This window comes from Chaetodon trifascialis, chromosome 14, assembly GCF_039877785.1.
Source record: "Chaetodon trifascialis isolate fChaTrf1 chromosome 14, fChaTrf1.hap1, whole genome shotgun sequence".
Classification (NCBI taxonomy): domain Eukaryota; kingdom Metazoa; phylum Chordata; class Actinopteri; order Chaetodontiformes; family Chaetodontidae; genus Chaetodon; species Chaetodon trifascialis.
Genome location: NC_092069.1, coordinates 11,090,520 through 11,108,868, shown reverse-complemented (window position 1 = coordinate 11,108,868; position 18,349 = coordinate 11,090,520). Strand labels below are relative to the sequence as shown.

General features: G+C 44.2%; 1 protein-coding gene across 7 annotated transcripts in view; it reads right to left on the bottom strand.

Annotated features, from left to right (window-relative positions):
- The window catches only part of ralgapa2 (Ral GTPase activating protein catalytic subunit alpha 2), an 87,342-nt gene that overhangs the window by 25,333 nt on the left and 43,660 nt on the right, over positions 1-18,349 (bottom strand). For all 7 annotated transcript variants that reach the window (XR_011603020.1, XM_070978448.1, XM_070978444.1 and 4 more), the window contains 13 exons: positions 17,850-17,978; positions 17,544-17,602; positions 17,344-17,452; positions 15,575-15,685; positions 15,276-15,344; positions 14,889-15,026; positions 12,212-12,389; positions 9,993-10,824; positions 9,306-9,377; positions 8,351-8,474; positions 8,091-8,246; positions 4,763-4,921; positions 2,851-2,978 (listed from right to left, as the gene is read on the bottom strand). Coding sequence is in view for 6 of the 7 variants with exons in the window: in XM_070978448.1 (XP_070834549.1) it covers positions 2,851-2,978; positions 4,763-4,921; positions 8,091-8,246; positions 8,351-8,474; positions 9,306-9,377; positions 9,993-10,824; positions 12,212-12,389; positions 14,889-15,026; positions 15,276-15,344; positions 15,575-15,685; positions 17,344-17,452; positions 17,544-17,602; positions 17,850-17,978 (2,264 nt within the window). In the remaining variant the exon portion in view is untranslated. The remainder of the gene's footprint in view (positions 1-2,850; positions 2,979-4,762; positions 4,922-8,090; positions 8,247-8,350; positions 8,475-9,305; positions 9,378-9,992; positions 10,825-12,211; positions 12,390-14,888; positions 15,027-15,275; positions 15,345-15,574; positions 15,686-17,343; positions 17,453-17,543; positions 17,603-17,849; positions 17,979-18,349) is intronic.

Below are 18,349 nucleotides of genomic sequence, written 5' to 3'. Positions count from 1 at the left end.
GCCGTCTCCCCAATACACACACACGCGGACAGTTTTTACCCTTAACAACACCCCCATCACAAAGAGTTAAGGACAACACATCAAACTCAAGTGCTTGTTGAAGAGAGAAATGAATCCCGGCTTCTGGATGAAGACATTATTTTACTGTGACAGTATGAAGGATCTTCATCATACAGTAAATGGCAGCAGACAGCAAAGCCATGCAGTGAAAGGCCGGGTTCAGGAGACAGAAACAAACTCATCCTCTCCTTCAAGCCAATGTATAATATATATTGTGTGCTTGCAGTGATAAGAACCATCAATAGAGGAACAAAATTGCATCCACTTATTCTATCAATGAATCAATGAAAAGAGTGGTGCTTCAATAAAACTTATTTTACATTGGATATCTACGGTCACAATTATTCCAAATGTAGCTGTGAAGGGTGGACTAGTTGCAGGCAATACACTTAAAACACACAAAGCCAGACCAGCTGCATTTTCCATCAGGCATATAAATAATAGATGATACATTATGAGTTGTCTGTGAGAGGCTTGTGATATGATGTCTATGAGGCCACGGCCATGTGTTGACAGGAGAAATTGACACAATATCTACCTGACAATGAGAGCTGGACACTGCACAAGAAGACTAATGCAACGACACAGATTTCACAAATCAGAGATGGAGGAGAGGGAGAGGGAGAGATGGAGGATGGCATGAGGAGAAAGACAGAAAAACAAGGAGCGAGCATCTATCTGAAAAACACTATTGTAGCCTATCTGTGTGTGTATTTTCTAAAAATGTTGCTGGTGGTCATTTTTCAATATCAAATCCTATTAGCCTGAGAGATCCTGTGAGCCTTGCAGCAGACTGTTGGAGTCCTCTCGAGCCCTGTGACAGAGTGAGAGAGGGGGCCGCAGCGCCATACTGGCCTTTTATCTGGACACACAGGGGTCATATAGCTTCTCTTTGAAGAAATATTCAACTAATTACCTTGGAGAGTGGCCTCACAGGCAGAGAGCGGACTGTGGATTGTTAAGGCATTGTGAAGGGGTAAACTAAGGATGAGGATTTTCATCTTGCACAAAAAAACACACATCCCAGGGAAAAAAAGGTTGAGTCATTGTTCCAACCTGTGAAAGATAAAGAGCGGCATAACCTGAGAAGATGGAAGAATGAGGACTGGAGAGGGAAAGCTGCAAATGGCTAATGTAATACAACAGCAAATCCAGTGATGAAAGTATGATACAAAGTCTGATTAACTCCACCTGCCACTCAACGCTTCGTTCTGATATGCTTCATGCCATTGCCAGTCGGGACATTCTGTGATCCCAGTTCTCTTAAAATCTAAAAACTTGGTAATAATCAGTTTCACATGGCAAACAACAAAAGTACCATTTTGGCTATGTGCTCACAAGCTCCCTAGCTAGGCCGACAAACGGCAGAAAAAACAGACAAGCAGATACTGGTGCTGGCAGTGTGCTTTGCCTGGCACATCCATTCATCTCCTCTCCTGGAGTGCGTGAGGCCTGGCAGCCTATCAGTGCCAGAACTCCAGAGGCAGCGCTTATCTCCTCTCATAGATCATGCCTTTGTGCTGTCTGCTCCTCTGCTAAGGAATGCCAGGTAAGGCTTTTGTGTCCCAGCACAGGCCTGGTACTGTCCTGCCCCCCCCCACCTCCCCGAGGCTCACTGAGGCAGGCAGGCCTGTGGCCCCCTCCGGCACTGAGAGTCACACTGGGCTAATTCACTTGGCGTCGGGTAACAGACATCTGTCACTCAGGATGCCCCGAGGGACACACAGACAAGGCTTGATATAGGGGTGGGGGGGCCAGGGGATGTGATGCATTGTGAAATGCATACAGGCAGACACATACTTGCACACACCCAACTGTAAACAACATGCACAGGGTGTGTTGCAGTACAATTAAAGACCAGAAGCCTTTGGTGTAAAATACTATGACACGAGGACGTGATAATAATTTAAAAACAACTTTTTTTTTTTTAATATGTCAATGTCAAAACAATAGATCCGAGTCTCCCACCCAAATGAAACCTCCTTGGGGGGGAGGTTTCTATAGCAACCGCCAGAGGGGCAGCGTGGTTCTGGTGAGGCGGTGCCGTACATGCTGTCCGAGAAGGAGCGGGACATTAAGGGAGATCAGGTTTCCCCCTCCAGGGGCCATCCCGACTCTGCCCCCCCTTCCCACCCCCCAACTCTGTGCTGCTGGCATTCACATGCTAATTCATCTCCATTGGTGATTACACTGCCTTTAAACCAACTGACAACTACAGCTGGAGCCAGGCTCTTAACGGCACACTGTTGGATGGATGGGTGGAGGGATGAGAGTGTGTGTGCGCGTGCTTGTGTCTGTATGCACTTGTATGCATTTGTTGAGGGTGCTCTTATTTCGGCTCTCCTTGTGCTCCATAAAACAGTAGTGATAGATGATGACACACTATCTGTGTTCCTGCTCAAAACAGCCCCACGCAACCTCCCATGATGCTCCAGGCTGTGAAACAGCCCCGGCCTAATAGCTGTATGTAAATCAGCCAGCCCATAAAGATCAGTGTCAGCACTCAGCTGTGTACGTTGGCTAACGTGACAAGCACGCCACATGTCTCAATGAATTTACCCAAATGGTCCACTGGTGGTGCTGAAAATGTAAGATCAGTGGTGTTATACATCTAATGAAATCATTCTAAGAAGATCACACAATGTCTGCTCATAACCTTAATGGTCCAAGCCGTCTGGGTAATCAACGGGTTGATTTTTTTTTTTAAATTGTTGCATTCCTCTGATAAGCCGTCCTTGTATGGGATCGTGAGCAGTAAATGAAGCAGAAGGCATGAAGAGTAAAGGATACAAGCTCTGGTAGAGAGTCAGCCGGGACTTGACAGCTCTGCTGGCATTGATACAAGTGGCCCGCACCAAGCTTGGCAGCAGCGTCCCAGTGATGATGGCGCCGTTAAACAGAGGCCCAAAGAAAGGAACCTGGGGAAGTTAAGCGAAAAAAAAAAAAGAGTAAGACAAAAAAAAAAGATAAAAAAATAAAAAATAAGAACATGAGGCATCAAAACTTCCACACTGATTCAAAGTTAATGTGATCAATGTCCTTGCGTGTCCAAAAATCTTTTTACTCTTCTGTTTTTAACCGTTTCTCCATCTGTTTAGGGCAAGGGTTCAAGTTGAAATTGGATTTTTTGCCTAACTTTGCATGACAACCACACATATCTAATGCGAATCAATGTTAGGTAAATGAAATTAAAATGACAATCAATACTAAACAATGCCCTCATATTGAGCTAGCGAACAATACAAAGGGGCAATATGCATTTTAGCGGCAGCGTGCGAGTGTGTGTGGGTACACGCGTCTGTTCATGCATATTGGAAGGGGGCCCTTAATCACTGAAGCTCAATGGTCGTTGACCTGGAAGTTGACGTGAATGTCAAAGTCTCTCCAAAGGTCCTGCTGTCTTCAACTTGGTAGTTGAGCTACTACAACCAGTCAAATTATATAATAAATGGAATTTAACTTAATCACGTGCCAGAAAACTCAGATGATACTGTGCAAACAAACACCAGAAACCTCAGAAAACCTGAGGTAGTTGCGCAGGTTCTTGGAGGAAGAGGCAGTTAAAGTTGTAGCATTTTGGACAAATTCTCTGGCATGCATGGGTGGGTGGATGGGTGGGGGGCAGTGGCAGCCTCTGCTCTTTTCCCAACAGTGCTTTGGCTTTAGAAACCCTTGAGGCTAGAATATGTTTTCCACACTCCTTTGTGAGCCATCTGAACCACTGAAGTAGCAGCAGTAGTTATAGTCTTTGCATATAATTGGGAAAATTGTCATACTTGTCTGGAAGAAATGCTTGACTGCTTAATTGTCCAGCAGAAATAATCCAAGAGTCCGCAGTTAACTTTATTGTAAGCACAACACTACGAATGTGATCATTTTGATCCCCTCAGACATGGAAATGAATTGTTATTATGATCATTTGTACTGGTAATGAAGATTCACTGTAATATAATTAACACCATACGACAGAAATACAGGCCGCTGTAGTAATACATGACAGCAAGGCTGTACACCTCAGACTATCTTAATAAAGCTAAGATGAGACTCTGTTGTTTCTTGCATTATATTATGTCTTTCTCAGTAATCTCTCTGAAAAATGACTTGCTTGAAGGACAAAATGAAAGATAATCAATGCATTAACAGAGAGGAATACAAAACATATGATATAAAGGAACATTTTCTTTTTTCAGTTGAATAATGTTCACATAGGAAATGCTGTGAATCTATTTGAAAGTCTGAAGCCAGCCATTCTCAGACAAAGAAATTTCACTATGCTCTGGAAGGCCACACATCGAGTGCAGAGTAGCCAAGATGAAAGCTCGCCAAGAGAGGATAGTAACCATCCCTGAGAGCACATACCCACAGTGTGGGTAATAATGCACTGCTGGAGAAGGGGGAGCCGAGAGCCTTCAGACAGACGCCACAACAGGAGAAAGAACCTATAAAACTCAGAGCAAAGTCCGAATAGCAAGCAAGAAGAAGGGGCTGTCTTACTCATGAACAGACTCGAAATTTAAGCAGTGCTGAAAAGATAATGGTTATCTGGCTTATTGTGCCTGGAAAATAACACACTTTGTCAAATTAGCACAAAAAAAAGAAGAAAAATAATTCAACCACAATGCAATAAGAGTAACTTCCCACTTCCAATGAGCTGTAGGCGCATAGTTGTCGATAACAAAATCTACTGACTCCGGTGGTCTACCTGTGGTTTCTTCATGATCTGGATGAAGTACATGTGGTTCTTCATTGGGTAGATGATAATCAGTACGTCTCCAAAGTCAGTTGGGATGATGCCACGTCGGTAGTCCCTGGTGTGCTCCGACCACACTATGTGCACCTCGTCATTTCCCAGGTGACGCAGCTGCCAAACAAATGTATTCAGTTTAATAAAGTGGCTGGTGAGAGCAGGTAATTTTGATCCCTATGGTGATAAAGACTGAATACAAATTTTGCGAGATCAGGGAACGTATCTGGGTTTTTTCAGCCAGCACCTTAGGCCCACATCACCCGAGGAGTGAACTGAGATATAAGAGGTATATAGAAGGGGGTGACTGATAATAAAAAACGATTTATTACTGACAGATCAGTGGAGGTTTCATAAATAAAATGCTGTAAGTGGCTTTTATCATTGCACACAGCAAGATTTTATGTATTTTTATTCTGCTATGAGCACGAAAGATTAAATTTATCCTAAAGATAAAACATAAATGCAGCAGGTGCAAGAGCAAGGTGACTGAAGCTTAATCACAAACTCTGTGTGAAAACAATGGTTTAAAATACGGGTCCGGGCTCTGGTTTTGACTCTTTTTATAGCTTTTTCATTATAAATTCAAATTGCAAACACAAAATGCACAAAATTGAGCATTTCAAAACCAAATAATTCAAATCCAATTAACTTTCCCCATCAGAGATTAAATTGCTTCCCATTTCCACTCTATTCACAAACACAAATGAAACTGGGAAGGGCAAGAAGATACACTTAAATGACAGGAAATTGACTGAGGCTAGTTTGAAATAGGTAAACAGCTTTCCCCTTTCCAAAGTAAAATAGATGGACATTGCTACATTATATTGTCTGACAAGTGTATATCACTTATTAGCTTGTAGTCCAATAATGTTTTCTAGAGGTATAATGGTACGTGTATTCATTCCGAACAATTCAGTATAGGACGACTGGTTCGGTATGTGACTTCCTCAGTTCAGTCAGGAATTACCAAAAGTCTTACAAAGCAGTATTACTGACATTTGTGTTATTCATTTTTGTTATGGACAATGGACAAGAAAATGCCCCCCACCCTATGCCAAAACCGTACTGAACCGCGACCCTAAAAACCGACGATACGTACCAAACCAGGAATTATGTCTACTGTTACACCACTACTGATTTCTGGGGTATCATGGACACAGAAAAGTGAGCCTCTACTCGGAAGAAAACATCTGCCAATGTACTGTGGGCCTAATGAGCCATTAAGAAACATGCCCTTGCCACCAAAAATGCAATTAGCACATTCTATTATAAACCCTTAATTATGGTAATACGGTAATCTTAAACAAATCCACGGCATGCTGATTACTGGAGCGCGCCAGTTCATTCTGTCTGTCCAAGGATCAGCAGGTACAAACCAGGTCAGTCACTGGGACAATTTCAGAGAAAATGTTGAATATGCATTTGCGGTAGACAATCAACACTGGGATGTTAATTTGGGTTAAGATATTAGCATTTGGATGAGCTTAATCACAAGTTCAATGAGGATGCTTATGCTCGAGTCAATCATCTTCGACACCAATCTATTTACTCCCTTGTTAATCACATACAAATGTTTGAGACTTCTTTAATAAAATGTGATTCAAGTCAAAGGCTCTTGTCCAATTAGCCCTCTTTGACCTCCCACCCAACAAATGGGCTTCACGCACATGGAAACAGCAGACCAGGAGACCCCAGAACACAAGAGGCTCCTTATAAAAACAACCTGCAGCAGCCCGGTTAAGCTGTGGTGCCTGGGGGTGAATGTGATAGCCAAGGCACTCGTCTATCTCTCTCTCTTTTACACACACACACACACACACACACACACACACACACACACACACACACACACACACACACACACACACACACACACACACACACACACACACACACACACACACACACACACACACACACACACACACACACACACAGGCTACATGGCCTGACCCCAACCCTGCAGGTCGCTTCTATAACCACATTACTGAAGCCAGCTGCTACTGCTGCAGCCTGCACTGTCCTAAAACCCACAATTGGATTGAGGAATTCATGGTTTTCCCTTTTTTCTTTTTGGTTTAGCCTTCCTCCCCTCTCCCCATCGTCTTCAAACAGGCAATCTGCCCAGTGAGAGCTCCCCCATCAGTCGTGCTCACACAGTAAAGCAGTAGGCAGTAAAGTGGGTTACTGCTGGACTGAAAGTGTTATTTTTAAATTGACAAGGAAACATCCTACTTGGACACAGACGAAGCCTGTCTCTCATTCCAATCTTCATACCACTGTCTAATCTCTCTGCTCCCCTCGTCTCTTTCTGAAGCATCCGTGCATGCAGCCAGCCTTCCAAATTTCTCTTTGGCTTGTGGCCGGTGTGGAGATGTGTGCAAGGTGGGCATCGGCAATTACAGAAGTTGCCGGTGAAATGAATGGAAGCAGAGTGGCAGCACACTCCTCTCTGGGCATGGCCGCCCCTCCAGTGCCTCACTCTGGCCAACCAAAGTCAAAATCTTTACTCAGTGTAACTAATTTTTAAAGTCACTAAGCGCAGGTTCAAGACGGGTTTGGAATGAGTAGGGGGTTATTTGTGAAACGGAGAGGGGGAGATCTATGGAGGACAGGATGGGGGGCTGGATATGAGGAGAGCCTGATGAATTTCCCTTCTCAGCAGGGTACTGTATGAGAAGATTGGCAGCACGGGCAGGGGCCTTGCGGCTCATTTCTTCGTGCTAACTACTACTGGTGCACTACAGCTCAGAATCCCACTGCAGAACCCAATCGATCGCTCCTGTGGCGGCAGCAGGAATTGGATAAAAGGATCCTGCCGGCATCCGGCCGGCGCCTGCCCTAGCAGGGAGAGCTAATGGCTGAATCCAGGCCCTGGTCACAGCACACAGGGAGGGGGGCAGGGGCTAGCAGAATCATAGTCATTACCACCGCGGCACATGCTCTCTCTTCACTCACGCGCCTGCGACTCTACTCCTCAGGCCTGCCTGGCTGGGGTCACTAATCAATGCCCGCACTCTGGAGTCACACCTCCTGATCACAGCTTAACACAGAGTTGAGGGCTACAACAACATACTGCTATGGGCAGACTGTGTAGCCATTTCACTTCATCAAACAGGCAACACAGTATTTTCACTCTCTCTCTTTTTTTTTAACATACTCTGGCCTTAAGGTGTGCAAGTAATGCATATTACAACAATCCAAATGTCATAGACAGGCAGGAATGGTCAACATTTATCATGCCACAGGTTAAGAACAAACAACAACAAATGGGACTTTTTACCTTTTTGGTGAGGCAGTCATCAGAATCAGATGGCATACGAGTGGAGACGTGGAAGATGGCTTCCACGGTGGAGGTAGCGTAGTAAGGAGCTGTTAGACCTGTGCTGCCATTCCTCTGGAGGCCACCCATAAAGCCACAGTGTGTGGCCAGGTCCACCTGAGGGATACATGTACAATTTAGTGCGTTCAGAGTGTGCCTGCACATCTGTGTGTGCAAATTTAGGTTGCATCTGTGGATGCAGAGGGTGTGGCTGTCTGCACCTCCCATCCCAGTCCAGACACAAAGTCTTCATAGGCCTGGCTGCCTGTGCTGTTAGACAAGATGGAGCACTTGTCCTCCTGGCCCTCTCCAATGTAGAACACAGCAATCTTGTGTGTCTCTCGACTATAGAAGAAAAAAAAAAACACATAGTAGCCATTATCAAAAGAATACCAACACAACGGGCAATTTTATAAACACGACAGAACTTGAAAAGCTTCTCACTACTCTAGACACTTCAGATGAAAATGCTTTGAAATGTGAATGCAATGACTCAACCCACTACACCTTCCTTATCAGGGTAAATTGTGTAAGTGTAATTGAGTTGTTGAATAAAATCAGGAAAGCAGAATGTGAAAAAACAAGTTTGTCTGCAAAAAATTTCCATTATCTCTCCAGCACTGACATGATTTTAAAAAGAATGGCAGCAAACCCCCCTCTCTACTTTGTCTGTTGCCATGGCACTACATCATGCTGGGGTAGATTTAGGGCACTTTGCATGCTTGCGCATAGGTTGCCCAACCAAGCCTGGCCATCTGGGAGAAAGAAGTCCAATCCTGAGGGAATTCTTGAATAAGTGCCTGTCATGAACAATGTGTGGACTGGACTAAGAGAGGCAGGGTAAGAAAGGACAGCAAGTGAGAAGTGAGAGTGAGAATGGGAGACTTTCAGGGTTGTGATCAGCAAGAGGTGGTACAAATTAGGAAAATTATGGCAGAGGAGTGGAAGGAACAGGGCAATATGATGCTCCTTTGAGCAACTGAGTGACATATACCAGTGTTAATTTCACTTATGTAGAGCTTTACCTGTACCTTAGGTTTACCTAAGGGGCACAGCGAGTTTGACAATTAGCATTAAATGATAGATAATTCTGGGTTCATTGATATCTCAGACAAACCTAATTTCTACAGGACACAACATGATATGATACTCCAGATTGAACATATTAGGCATTACCACTGCCTGGAGTCCAAGTTCTTCAGTTCCCTTAAGAGCTTGGAGTTTTTCTTCAACAAATGGAAACTTTTCCTGTTTGACAAAAACAGTTTTGATTAAACATATTTTCATCACTGCATACAAAGCAGGAAAGCCTGACATGCTAGCAACAATGGTGCTATAATCGACTAAAAACGTTTTCAAGCAAAGTTTCGTTTTGCAGTCCAGATTAACAGAGGCAAAAAAGGCACAGGTGCAAACAGCAATCTCCGACTGGCTGTGCACATGTTGCACCATCACCATTAAGAGGTGTAAGCTTTCCATTTACAGGAAAGCACTGCAAAGATGTGGCTCTGCAAGGCAGACCTTAGTTAAAACATCTGGGCACCTTTACCCCGCGGAGAGGAGATTAAGACTCTGGTGTGCTTCAAACTTTGCTCGTTCTCTCTTAACGAGAGTAACGAGCCAGCAGCTGATTAACTTTGAGGACGAAGGAAATAACTTGGATTCAAATACAGTATTATACTGCAGAGGTTATAACACACTTGTGTGTTTCATTTTTCTGTCTGGCTACACTTAAGATGCGGTTTGGACACGAGCAACAAGTATGACCTCTAACAACCCCATTTTCCACTGTTTGTCTCGGTCTTCCTCTACTAGACTGCAAACCAGACTAAAGATTGTAGCCAATTTCAGGTGATAATGTACCTGCGGTCCCAAGAGTTCATGCCAAGGTCATTAAGCAGCAGCCGGCAGAAGTAGAAAGGAGCTTTCGGTTCCTGGTGGGAGGGTTCCTTCTGGCAGGCGGCTCGAAAGCTTACATCGGCATCCCACCTCCTCACTTGCTCTTCCTCCTGCTGAGTCTGGCGCAGAATGGCTTCCAGGATGGCGCTCTCCTGCTCTAGGTTCATGCCGTGGGGTGAAGGGGCTGGCTGGTTGAGCCTGAGTTGTGGCTGGGGTAGGCATTCGGGGCTGCACTGGCCCAGGTCCTCCAAAAGTTTATCCAAAATATCTACCTCTTCCTCCTCGCAGCAGTCAGAGAGGGAGTCTGAGACCGAGCAGTGATTTTTGCACGGTCCCTTTGTTGGAGAGTTGGGTTGGTTTCTGCTGTGAGTGACAGTAGTGGTAGTGGAAGGAGGGTGGTCAACTACATTAAAAACTGCATCAACACAGTCTTCCTGGGTGGTGCAGTAGAGGATTGCACCATCCCATGAGTATTTGCCCGAGATGTCCCGGACAATGACACGCACTTGGGAGGAAGGCTGCGGGGGCTGTCCAACGGTGGGGGTTTCGGCGGGGATCTGCAGGTATGACACCAGCGTGCTATCATTGAAGACAAACAGCTGGAGGTTGGGGCTTTTAAACACCTCAGAGGACAGCTCGGACGACTCCACGTACGGGTTGTCGTGGTTTTCGCTCACTAGGCTATGCAGAAGGGCAGGGCCACCACTCAGAGGATGATGGCCCAGATGGTTCACCAGGTGTGTCATGACCATCCGTGCCGTCAGGGGAATCAGCTCCATGTTCCGTCGTCGCTTTTCTGTTGGAAGAATGAGGCCAGGAAGATGAAAACACTGAGACCACCTCTGAAGGAAGATACACGTGATCAATGGTTGAAGTTACAGATTGGTTTACAAAAATTAGCACATGGGGTGATCTTTTATCACACATCCAATGCAGAACCATATTTCAAAAGCCCCATATTTGTGTGCAGACATGCTATCATCTCTGTTAGCTCTTTTTATACAAAGCCAAATCTCATTTATGATTACTAATAGGGGTACTTTATTCATTTCTCACAATAGCTTGGCTAGCACACCTCTAAGTAGGTAGCATCTAATCATGAGAGACAACTTTGAAAAGCCCATTGATTCTTCTTACAATGGACAAGCGTCGAAACTGGCTGAGTGCTAACGAGAACCACCATCTTTACAGGCTGCTTAATAGGACTCTACTTAGTGAATTGCATTTATGTAAATGCACAGGTTTTTACTCCCAAGTGAAAGGCATGCCGTGCTTTATTCTGCAGTGATGTAGGAAAAACAAGAACATGCACTCTTGCATTGTGACAGTGCTATCAATACCATCATCCCCCATCAAAGTGGAGAAAGCTCTTTAGAAAGCAGGCCAAGCTGCATTAGAGATGCGCTGGCCCTTTGATGTGACTTGATCAATATGAGGTGGGGGCATGAATATAACTAGGCCGGCACTCTTTGGTTTGCCCTTTTGATAGTGTTTTGTTATTTCTACTAAAACTCTGTGCAGCTGTGCACCAAAAAGCAGAGGTGTGGTGAATTTTTCCAGGCAAAAGCTACTGTTCAAATGTCTCACATTGTTTGCACTGTCAGTTTGCATTGTGTATTTGGGCTCTTTATTAGGACTTTTCACAAGTTGAGGACACGACAGAGAGAGAGGAATACATTGCCTAATGGAATCACAAGGTCACAAAAAAAGAGGGAAAAAAAAATTACATTTTTATCTAAACCCCATAATGGGTCTTCTCTGCAGGGCTGAGTACTAATGTGAACATTCCAGTCCCTGTGATGGTTGATTTTCTTTCCCTTTTAATAAGATCTTGACATTTAATGGAGAGGCTCCAAATGGATGGGCTACTTTGAGTTTGCTTTCCTCTGTATTTTTAGGTGATTTGTTTTGGGCTGCAATATACATCTCTGTGGTCTGTCAGTAGTAAAGTATAGAGCTGAAGTACCGTGATCAGAGATACCATCTGGGGATATGCTATGATGTGTAACCCACCAGAAACTACTAGTTTTCACTCTCACACATGTCCATATTTATACATACAGACACATGCACATATGCTAAGCACCCACTAAATCATCCTTTTATCTGCCTGCACAGTGCAGTGTTGCACATAGTGGGTAAAAGGGTTAAAAATGGGCACCAGGATGGCTCCGTGTCCTTACCCTCAGCTACAGTGAGCAGGTTGCCGAAGTCGGTGGCGGTTGTCTGGGAGGGCGGCGGCTCGAAGCTCTTCACCTGACCCAACATGAGGTCGTACTCAGTGGACAAGTCTGACAGGCTGAGGAGGTAGTGGCTCTGTTGGGTGTGCAAGTTAGAGCCGGACACACAGCAGTGCAGCACCTGTACGACATAAGGACAGATTTGGTGATTATATCCAGATGAAGTAGGGGGCAGTCTTTCTACGGTATGACAGTGACAGGCACTTTGATGACTGAACTCTGATGTGTAAAGACACCTTCCTGTCAGATATGGTGGTACTTGGTGGGACGATGCACAGTGACAGTCCCGCGGGCCTGTTCTAGACTGACATGATCCAGGAGCATAGGAAAGGGGAATATATGGTCCATTTACATCACAAGGCGATGGAGGGAGGGAGTGAGAGGAGGAGAGAAAAGAGGGTCTTTATTGCCACTAATCCATTTCTCCTGTGATGTGTGAGTGTATCGATCTACATAACAGATGGCAGAGCATCCGTTGGCAGGGATAGATAAGGCGCACTGGGGCAGTTGATTACAGCCATTGGACAGGTTTACACTGTTTGATTTAATTAAGACTTTATCCTTGTGCTCAGCTCCCACCACAAACATGCATGCTCAGCCACACACATACACACACGCATGCAAACACACACCTGTATACTGTATAATCTGACTGGAGGTTAGGTGCTGCATATGAGTGGGAAAAACATATGCCTAATGTATGTAAATGAGGGGGCCTCTCATTCAGAGTAAAGCAACTTGGGTAAAGCCATGCAAAGGCTAATCCCATTCAGTACACACATACGCTCAAACTTGGCTGAGAGACGCTCAGAGAGGCAGCCTGGCCCTGCCATCTGAAACAGTATTGTGTGGGGCAATGTAGACAGTATGTGGATGATTCTACAGAGCAGACCTCTGGGTGCATGGGGGAGGGATTGGAGACTTGATGCTGAAAAGACCCGAACCAAACAGCTGCTACACCAAAGCTCCAAAGAGGTTCCTCTGTGGAGTGGTGGAGAGACAGAATGGGAGGGGGAAAACCCACAGCTGTGCTTGACAACTAAGTGACTGCACTCCACATAGCAACAGTTCCTGGAAGGTAACGCACAGTGAAACAAGCATACTGTAGTTAGAAGAGCACACGCTGTGTGGATACTTGAGTATGCGTACGTACACACATAAATCAAATAACAAAAACGCAAACAGAGAGATACAGGTGCACACATGCACAAATGTACCTATCCTCTCTCTCTCTCTCTCTCTCTCTCTCTCTCTCTCTCTCTCTCTCTCTCTCTCACTCACTCACTCACTCACTCACTCACTCACTCACTCACTCACTCACGGAGCGAGAGAGAGAGAGAGAGAGAGAGAGAGAGAGAGAGAGAGCGAGAGAGAGAGAGAGGGGTGGTGCAGCTGGCTGCTGAGGCAGGCTAAGAGAGCAGATGGAGAAGCCTGAACAGAACTCCAGTGAACCAATGAGGTCTAGTGCAATGTCGCTTTCTGCACTTATCTGCAAGCTGTTGGTTACCAAAAATAACTTTCACACTTTTCTCTTCATCTCCAGATGAAAAACATTGCAACCGTTTTTCACTAGCTGGGTACATGTATTGTGCTTGTGGTTGATGTTTTGATGTTCAGGATGCATCAAATTAGATTGAAGCGTTATATATATATATATATATATATATATATATATATATATATATATATATATATATATATATATAAAAATCTGTAGTCAAAGGAAGATGAAATATGAAAGTGGACACTCTTAGCTACCGTGTCAGTGACACTGGCCAGTGATGGAACAAAAGGGAGATGTTTTCTATTAGCATGGAGAATGATTAGCAGCCAGTGTATTGTTGGCGATGTACAGATTTCAGTCACCTCGTTGCATTAATATTGTCACACCTTGTATGTCTGGCTTCATATATTATTTCCAATGAAACCCAGAGGGGCAACGCCTTTTGTGTGCCGATAGACAACCAATCATGCCTAATTGTCTTTGGTTTCATAGCAGCTGCAGTCACTCTCATATTAAGACATATTCCATTCAAATCTTTAGGACAAGCGTTTATAGCCTGGGCTTATCAAGTGGACAAAGGGTCCTGTTTGAATAATTGGACCATTTCTTATCAGGGGTGACATCCTTACAAAGATCTGCCGTTGACCGCATCTGCCCAGACAGGAGGGAATGAATAATACCTCATTCATATGTGCCTGAAGCTTGGCCCTCATCCTCAGGGTCAGACCATAAAATAAAGGGTTAGGGGGACTAATAGAGAGAAATAGATTGAATACTGGAAATTCTCCCTGTTTTAAATAAATACAATATATGCTACCACAAAGCAAGTTGTAAGAGTTTCCAACATATGACAAATGCCAACCTGCAGCTACGGCTGGTGCTTCTATGCTGTTGTGCCACTATAATGTTAAATGAGGCATAGTCATGAGGTCACAGCGGAGGTGAGTCTAATTAAAGTGGCAAGCCCATTTGGTGGGGTGGGGGTGGAGGTGTCAAAGCTGAAGTTATTGTGTCTCAGGGCGAAGACTATGTTTCAGAGGATATTAGAAAGCAGACATGTTTGCAACTGCAACTTTCATCTTTTCCCACCTCCCAGCTGCCATTGAGGCTACCCACCCTGTAGATGTAGTCCAGCAGTGGGGCCTTGTGGGATGTGCGGTCCTCCACGAAAGGCATGGTGATGGGTTCCAGCAGCAAGCTGAGAGGAACGTCCATGCACCAGTCCAACAGGCACAGTAGCAGTGACACCATCACCTGACAAAGTGAGAAAGAAGCTCCTTTTTCAGTTAAAAATAATTAATGCTGGTATAGCAAAAAGGAGCAGTGTAGCTCCAGAGAAACAACAGATAATAGATGCGAGCTGCAAAGACAGAAACTATAGCAATAGAGATCAGAACAGTAGAGACAGCAGAAACATTCCTCTGCAACTGCACCATTCCAACATGATAGATCAAGGGCCTTTAGATCTCAGCCATTTCACATCTCCTCTTTTCCAGCATGTACCTTTTTGTCTGCTTCCACTGTTGAGTGCTCTGCACTAGGCAACAAAAAGGCTATTGTGGCCACAAAGATCTGTGTTGGGACAAAACAAGGAGAAAGATAATTGGATCAGCTGAATCAGGGTTGTGTGCTGAAATGGACGTGTTGCCACGGGTTGTAGAGTATGCACATGCATAAGCAATAACTTAAGGAAGACTTGCATTTAAAATCTAATGTGACATGATAGGGATTTCTCATTTTACTTATAATATGCTCTCATAGGCCCCTAATGGCTACTGACAATTTATGTATGTGTGTGTTACCTCAATGATTTTCTTAGGCAGAGTGGGCTCCAACCTCTGCAGATGTTCCCAATGTGAGATGAGCAGTTGAAACACATCACAGGCTGCTTGAGCCACTGCTTTGTTCCCAAACTGGACAAACAAACAAACAAAGAGGAGGACAAGACACAAACTGATCAGTGATGCGCAGAACTTGGCTCCCTTTACAATAAGCAGCACTGACATAAAGAAATATTTTGCTGTAAAAGTACCTTTATGTTATACTGCAGATGTACATTCTTAGGTCAGAGGAATGCCTGGACATTGTTGATGTGACTCTTTGTGCATCAGTCTGACAATTCACTGGAAATCCATTAATGCTAACTGGCCAGTGAAAATATCCTCAGCTTAACTTTTGTAGTCACTGGCCATTATTCATTTTCTTGCTTGCTGGTTTCACTAATTTTGTGATTTTATCCAAAGGTCAGAAGCAACTCTTCTTATTTTTTGTCTATTTCCATCCAACCAAGCTGTCAAACCCACATTTTCAATCTCAACAATGTGGAAAAAAGGCATTAACAAAGCATGACAAAGCACTTTAAGCTGCTCAAAGGGTTTAATAGTGAGCTAATTAATTTGGATACAATCAGAGAAATACGTAGACATCTGATATGTAAATTAAGCTATGTCTGTAATTGCTGACTCTCCACTGTAACTTTAATAAATAATTTGATCTTTCAATCATCCCCAAGATTAACACCTCCAATTTGAGATGATCATATATTCAACACTCTGCCTGTTGAGTTGCACACATAAGGGAGAAGGACAAGATAGCGAAAAAGTTTAGGCACACACTGACTGAGACAGAATTCTGCGTAATTTCCCTTAAATTCAGTTTTTCACTTACTGTGCATATAATCAGCATAATTTCATTTCCTCTTCAAACCACGGCTCATTTTCTCCAGGCTTACTGGAGGAAAGAATTGAGCTGTTGACAATTTTCTTTCAAATGTGGATTTCTTCAGTGATTTGAAATTCTTTGTGGAGAAATAGAATTTCCCATTTCTTCCAGCTGAATGCCTCTCAACATGTAACAAGGGCAGACAATGTGGGGAGTGCAGAAATGGCCAAACACAAAAAGGGGCCCTGAGAGTTCAGCACCTGCTTTTAGAAAAGAGACTCTCAGTGCCACTCTTCCCCCTAGATCCCCCACCCAGCCTATACCCTCTATTTTGGGGCTGGCTGAGTCTGTGTGTCAAGTTGTACAGGGGAGTGATTACTGCTCCATTAGAGAAGGGGGGGTGGGGGTGGGGGGTTGCTCGAGCAGGAAGCTGGGAGATGTAGCCGCTTAAATTGGCCCACATCTACTGAGAGCGAGCAGCCTGAAAATTACGCCACCGCCCCAAACCCTTTTCCATGAGGAAAAAAAAAACAGCCTCCACTGGTTCTCTGCATCTCTTCACTCAGGTAGAAAAAGAGGGCCCTTCCAAAATATACCCCTGAGTCACATCACTGGACATGTTTTATTCTCACACTTTTTTTTCCACTCGCCATGTTGAAATTGTTCTGCAGTCCTTTTATGTGATTTTGTTTTGGTAGAGCTAAATACTATAGGGCTTGCGAGGTAAAACAAACAAAACAAAATGACTGTGATGAAATCCGGGCGTTCTGTGTGAACTCATTTAAAGACACTGGCTAAGTGATGTGTTGAATTCAGGATTTTTTTGCCAAATTCAGTTGCGTTAGCAGATACCAGACTGCAAATGCATTTACGATGCGATGAAGCTTCCTTCCTTCGGAGGGTCACTGACCTTTAGTGTTACTCCCAGAACATTGATGGCATCTTTGACTTGGTGATGGATGTTCTTCTGCATCAGCTCCTCACACACCCACAGACCCAGACTGCACACAGCAATGCACCTGAGGGACAGAAGTTATTATTCTTAAATGTACGAATAATACAGAATCTGAAGTGTAAGAAAAATGGCATCACCAACACTGCCAATCATACCTGGCCCCTTCACAGTGTTCCTTTGTTGCTGTCTCCAGCAGGATGTTGACAAGATAATCCTGTCCAGCAAAGACAGCATGCTAGGTTTACAACATGATCTCACAATCTAGGCCATTCATTGTAACATAAGGCTTGTGAGTCAAACTGAATCATTCTTAATGTTCACATTTTAGGAGAAATGTGCAAAACCTGTACAGTATAATGACGTAGATTTCTTTACACGTCTGCGACTAATCTACAATACAAAGCAGTTTTTGTTTTTAAATGTCGTGCAACTACGTAGTAGGACACATGTTGACCATTTACCTTGATGTCCTCATTGCCTACAATGAAGTCATCAGAGCCAGGCACACGCTGCAGTATAGGAATCTGGTGGTAAAGGTTGGGGAAACACACGAGGGAGCCCAGGATGGTCTGAGCCTCCATCCTTGGAGCCTGGTAGAGATGTGAGAGGAAAAACAAAACAACAACACACACACACACACACACACACACACACACACACACACACACACACACACACACACACACACACACACACACACACACACACACACACACAAACAAACAAACAAAAATGTGATCATTAATTTCCTCAAGTTACATGAAAACAACCCAGTTTCAGGAAACATGAAGGTTGCTGCCCAGGGGAAAAAGGATTGGAGCGATCCAATGCAATTAATTGGGTCTTCATTCATGATTCTGCTGATGCTCAACAGAATCTCTTGACACATGGACAAGACATTAGACAACAAAATGATTGCTTAAGTGCACAATGGACGCAACTATGAAGCAGACTGTATATT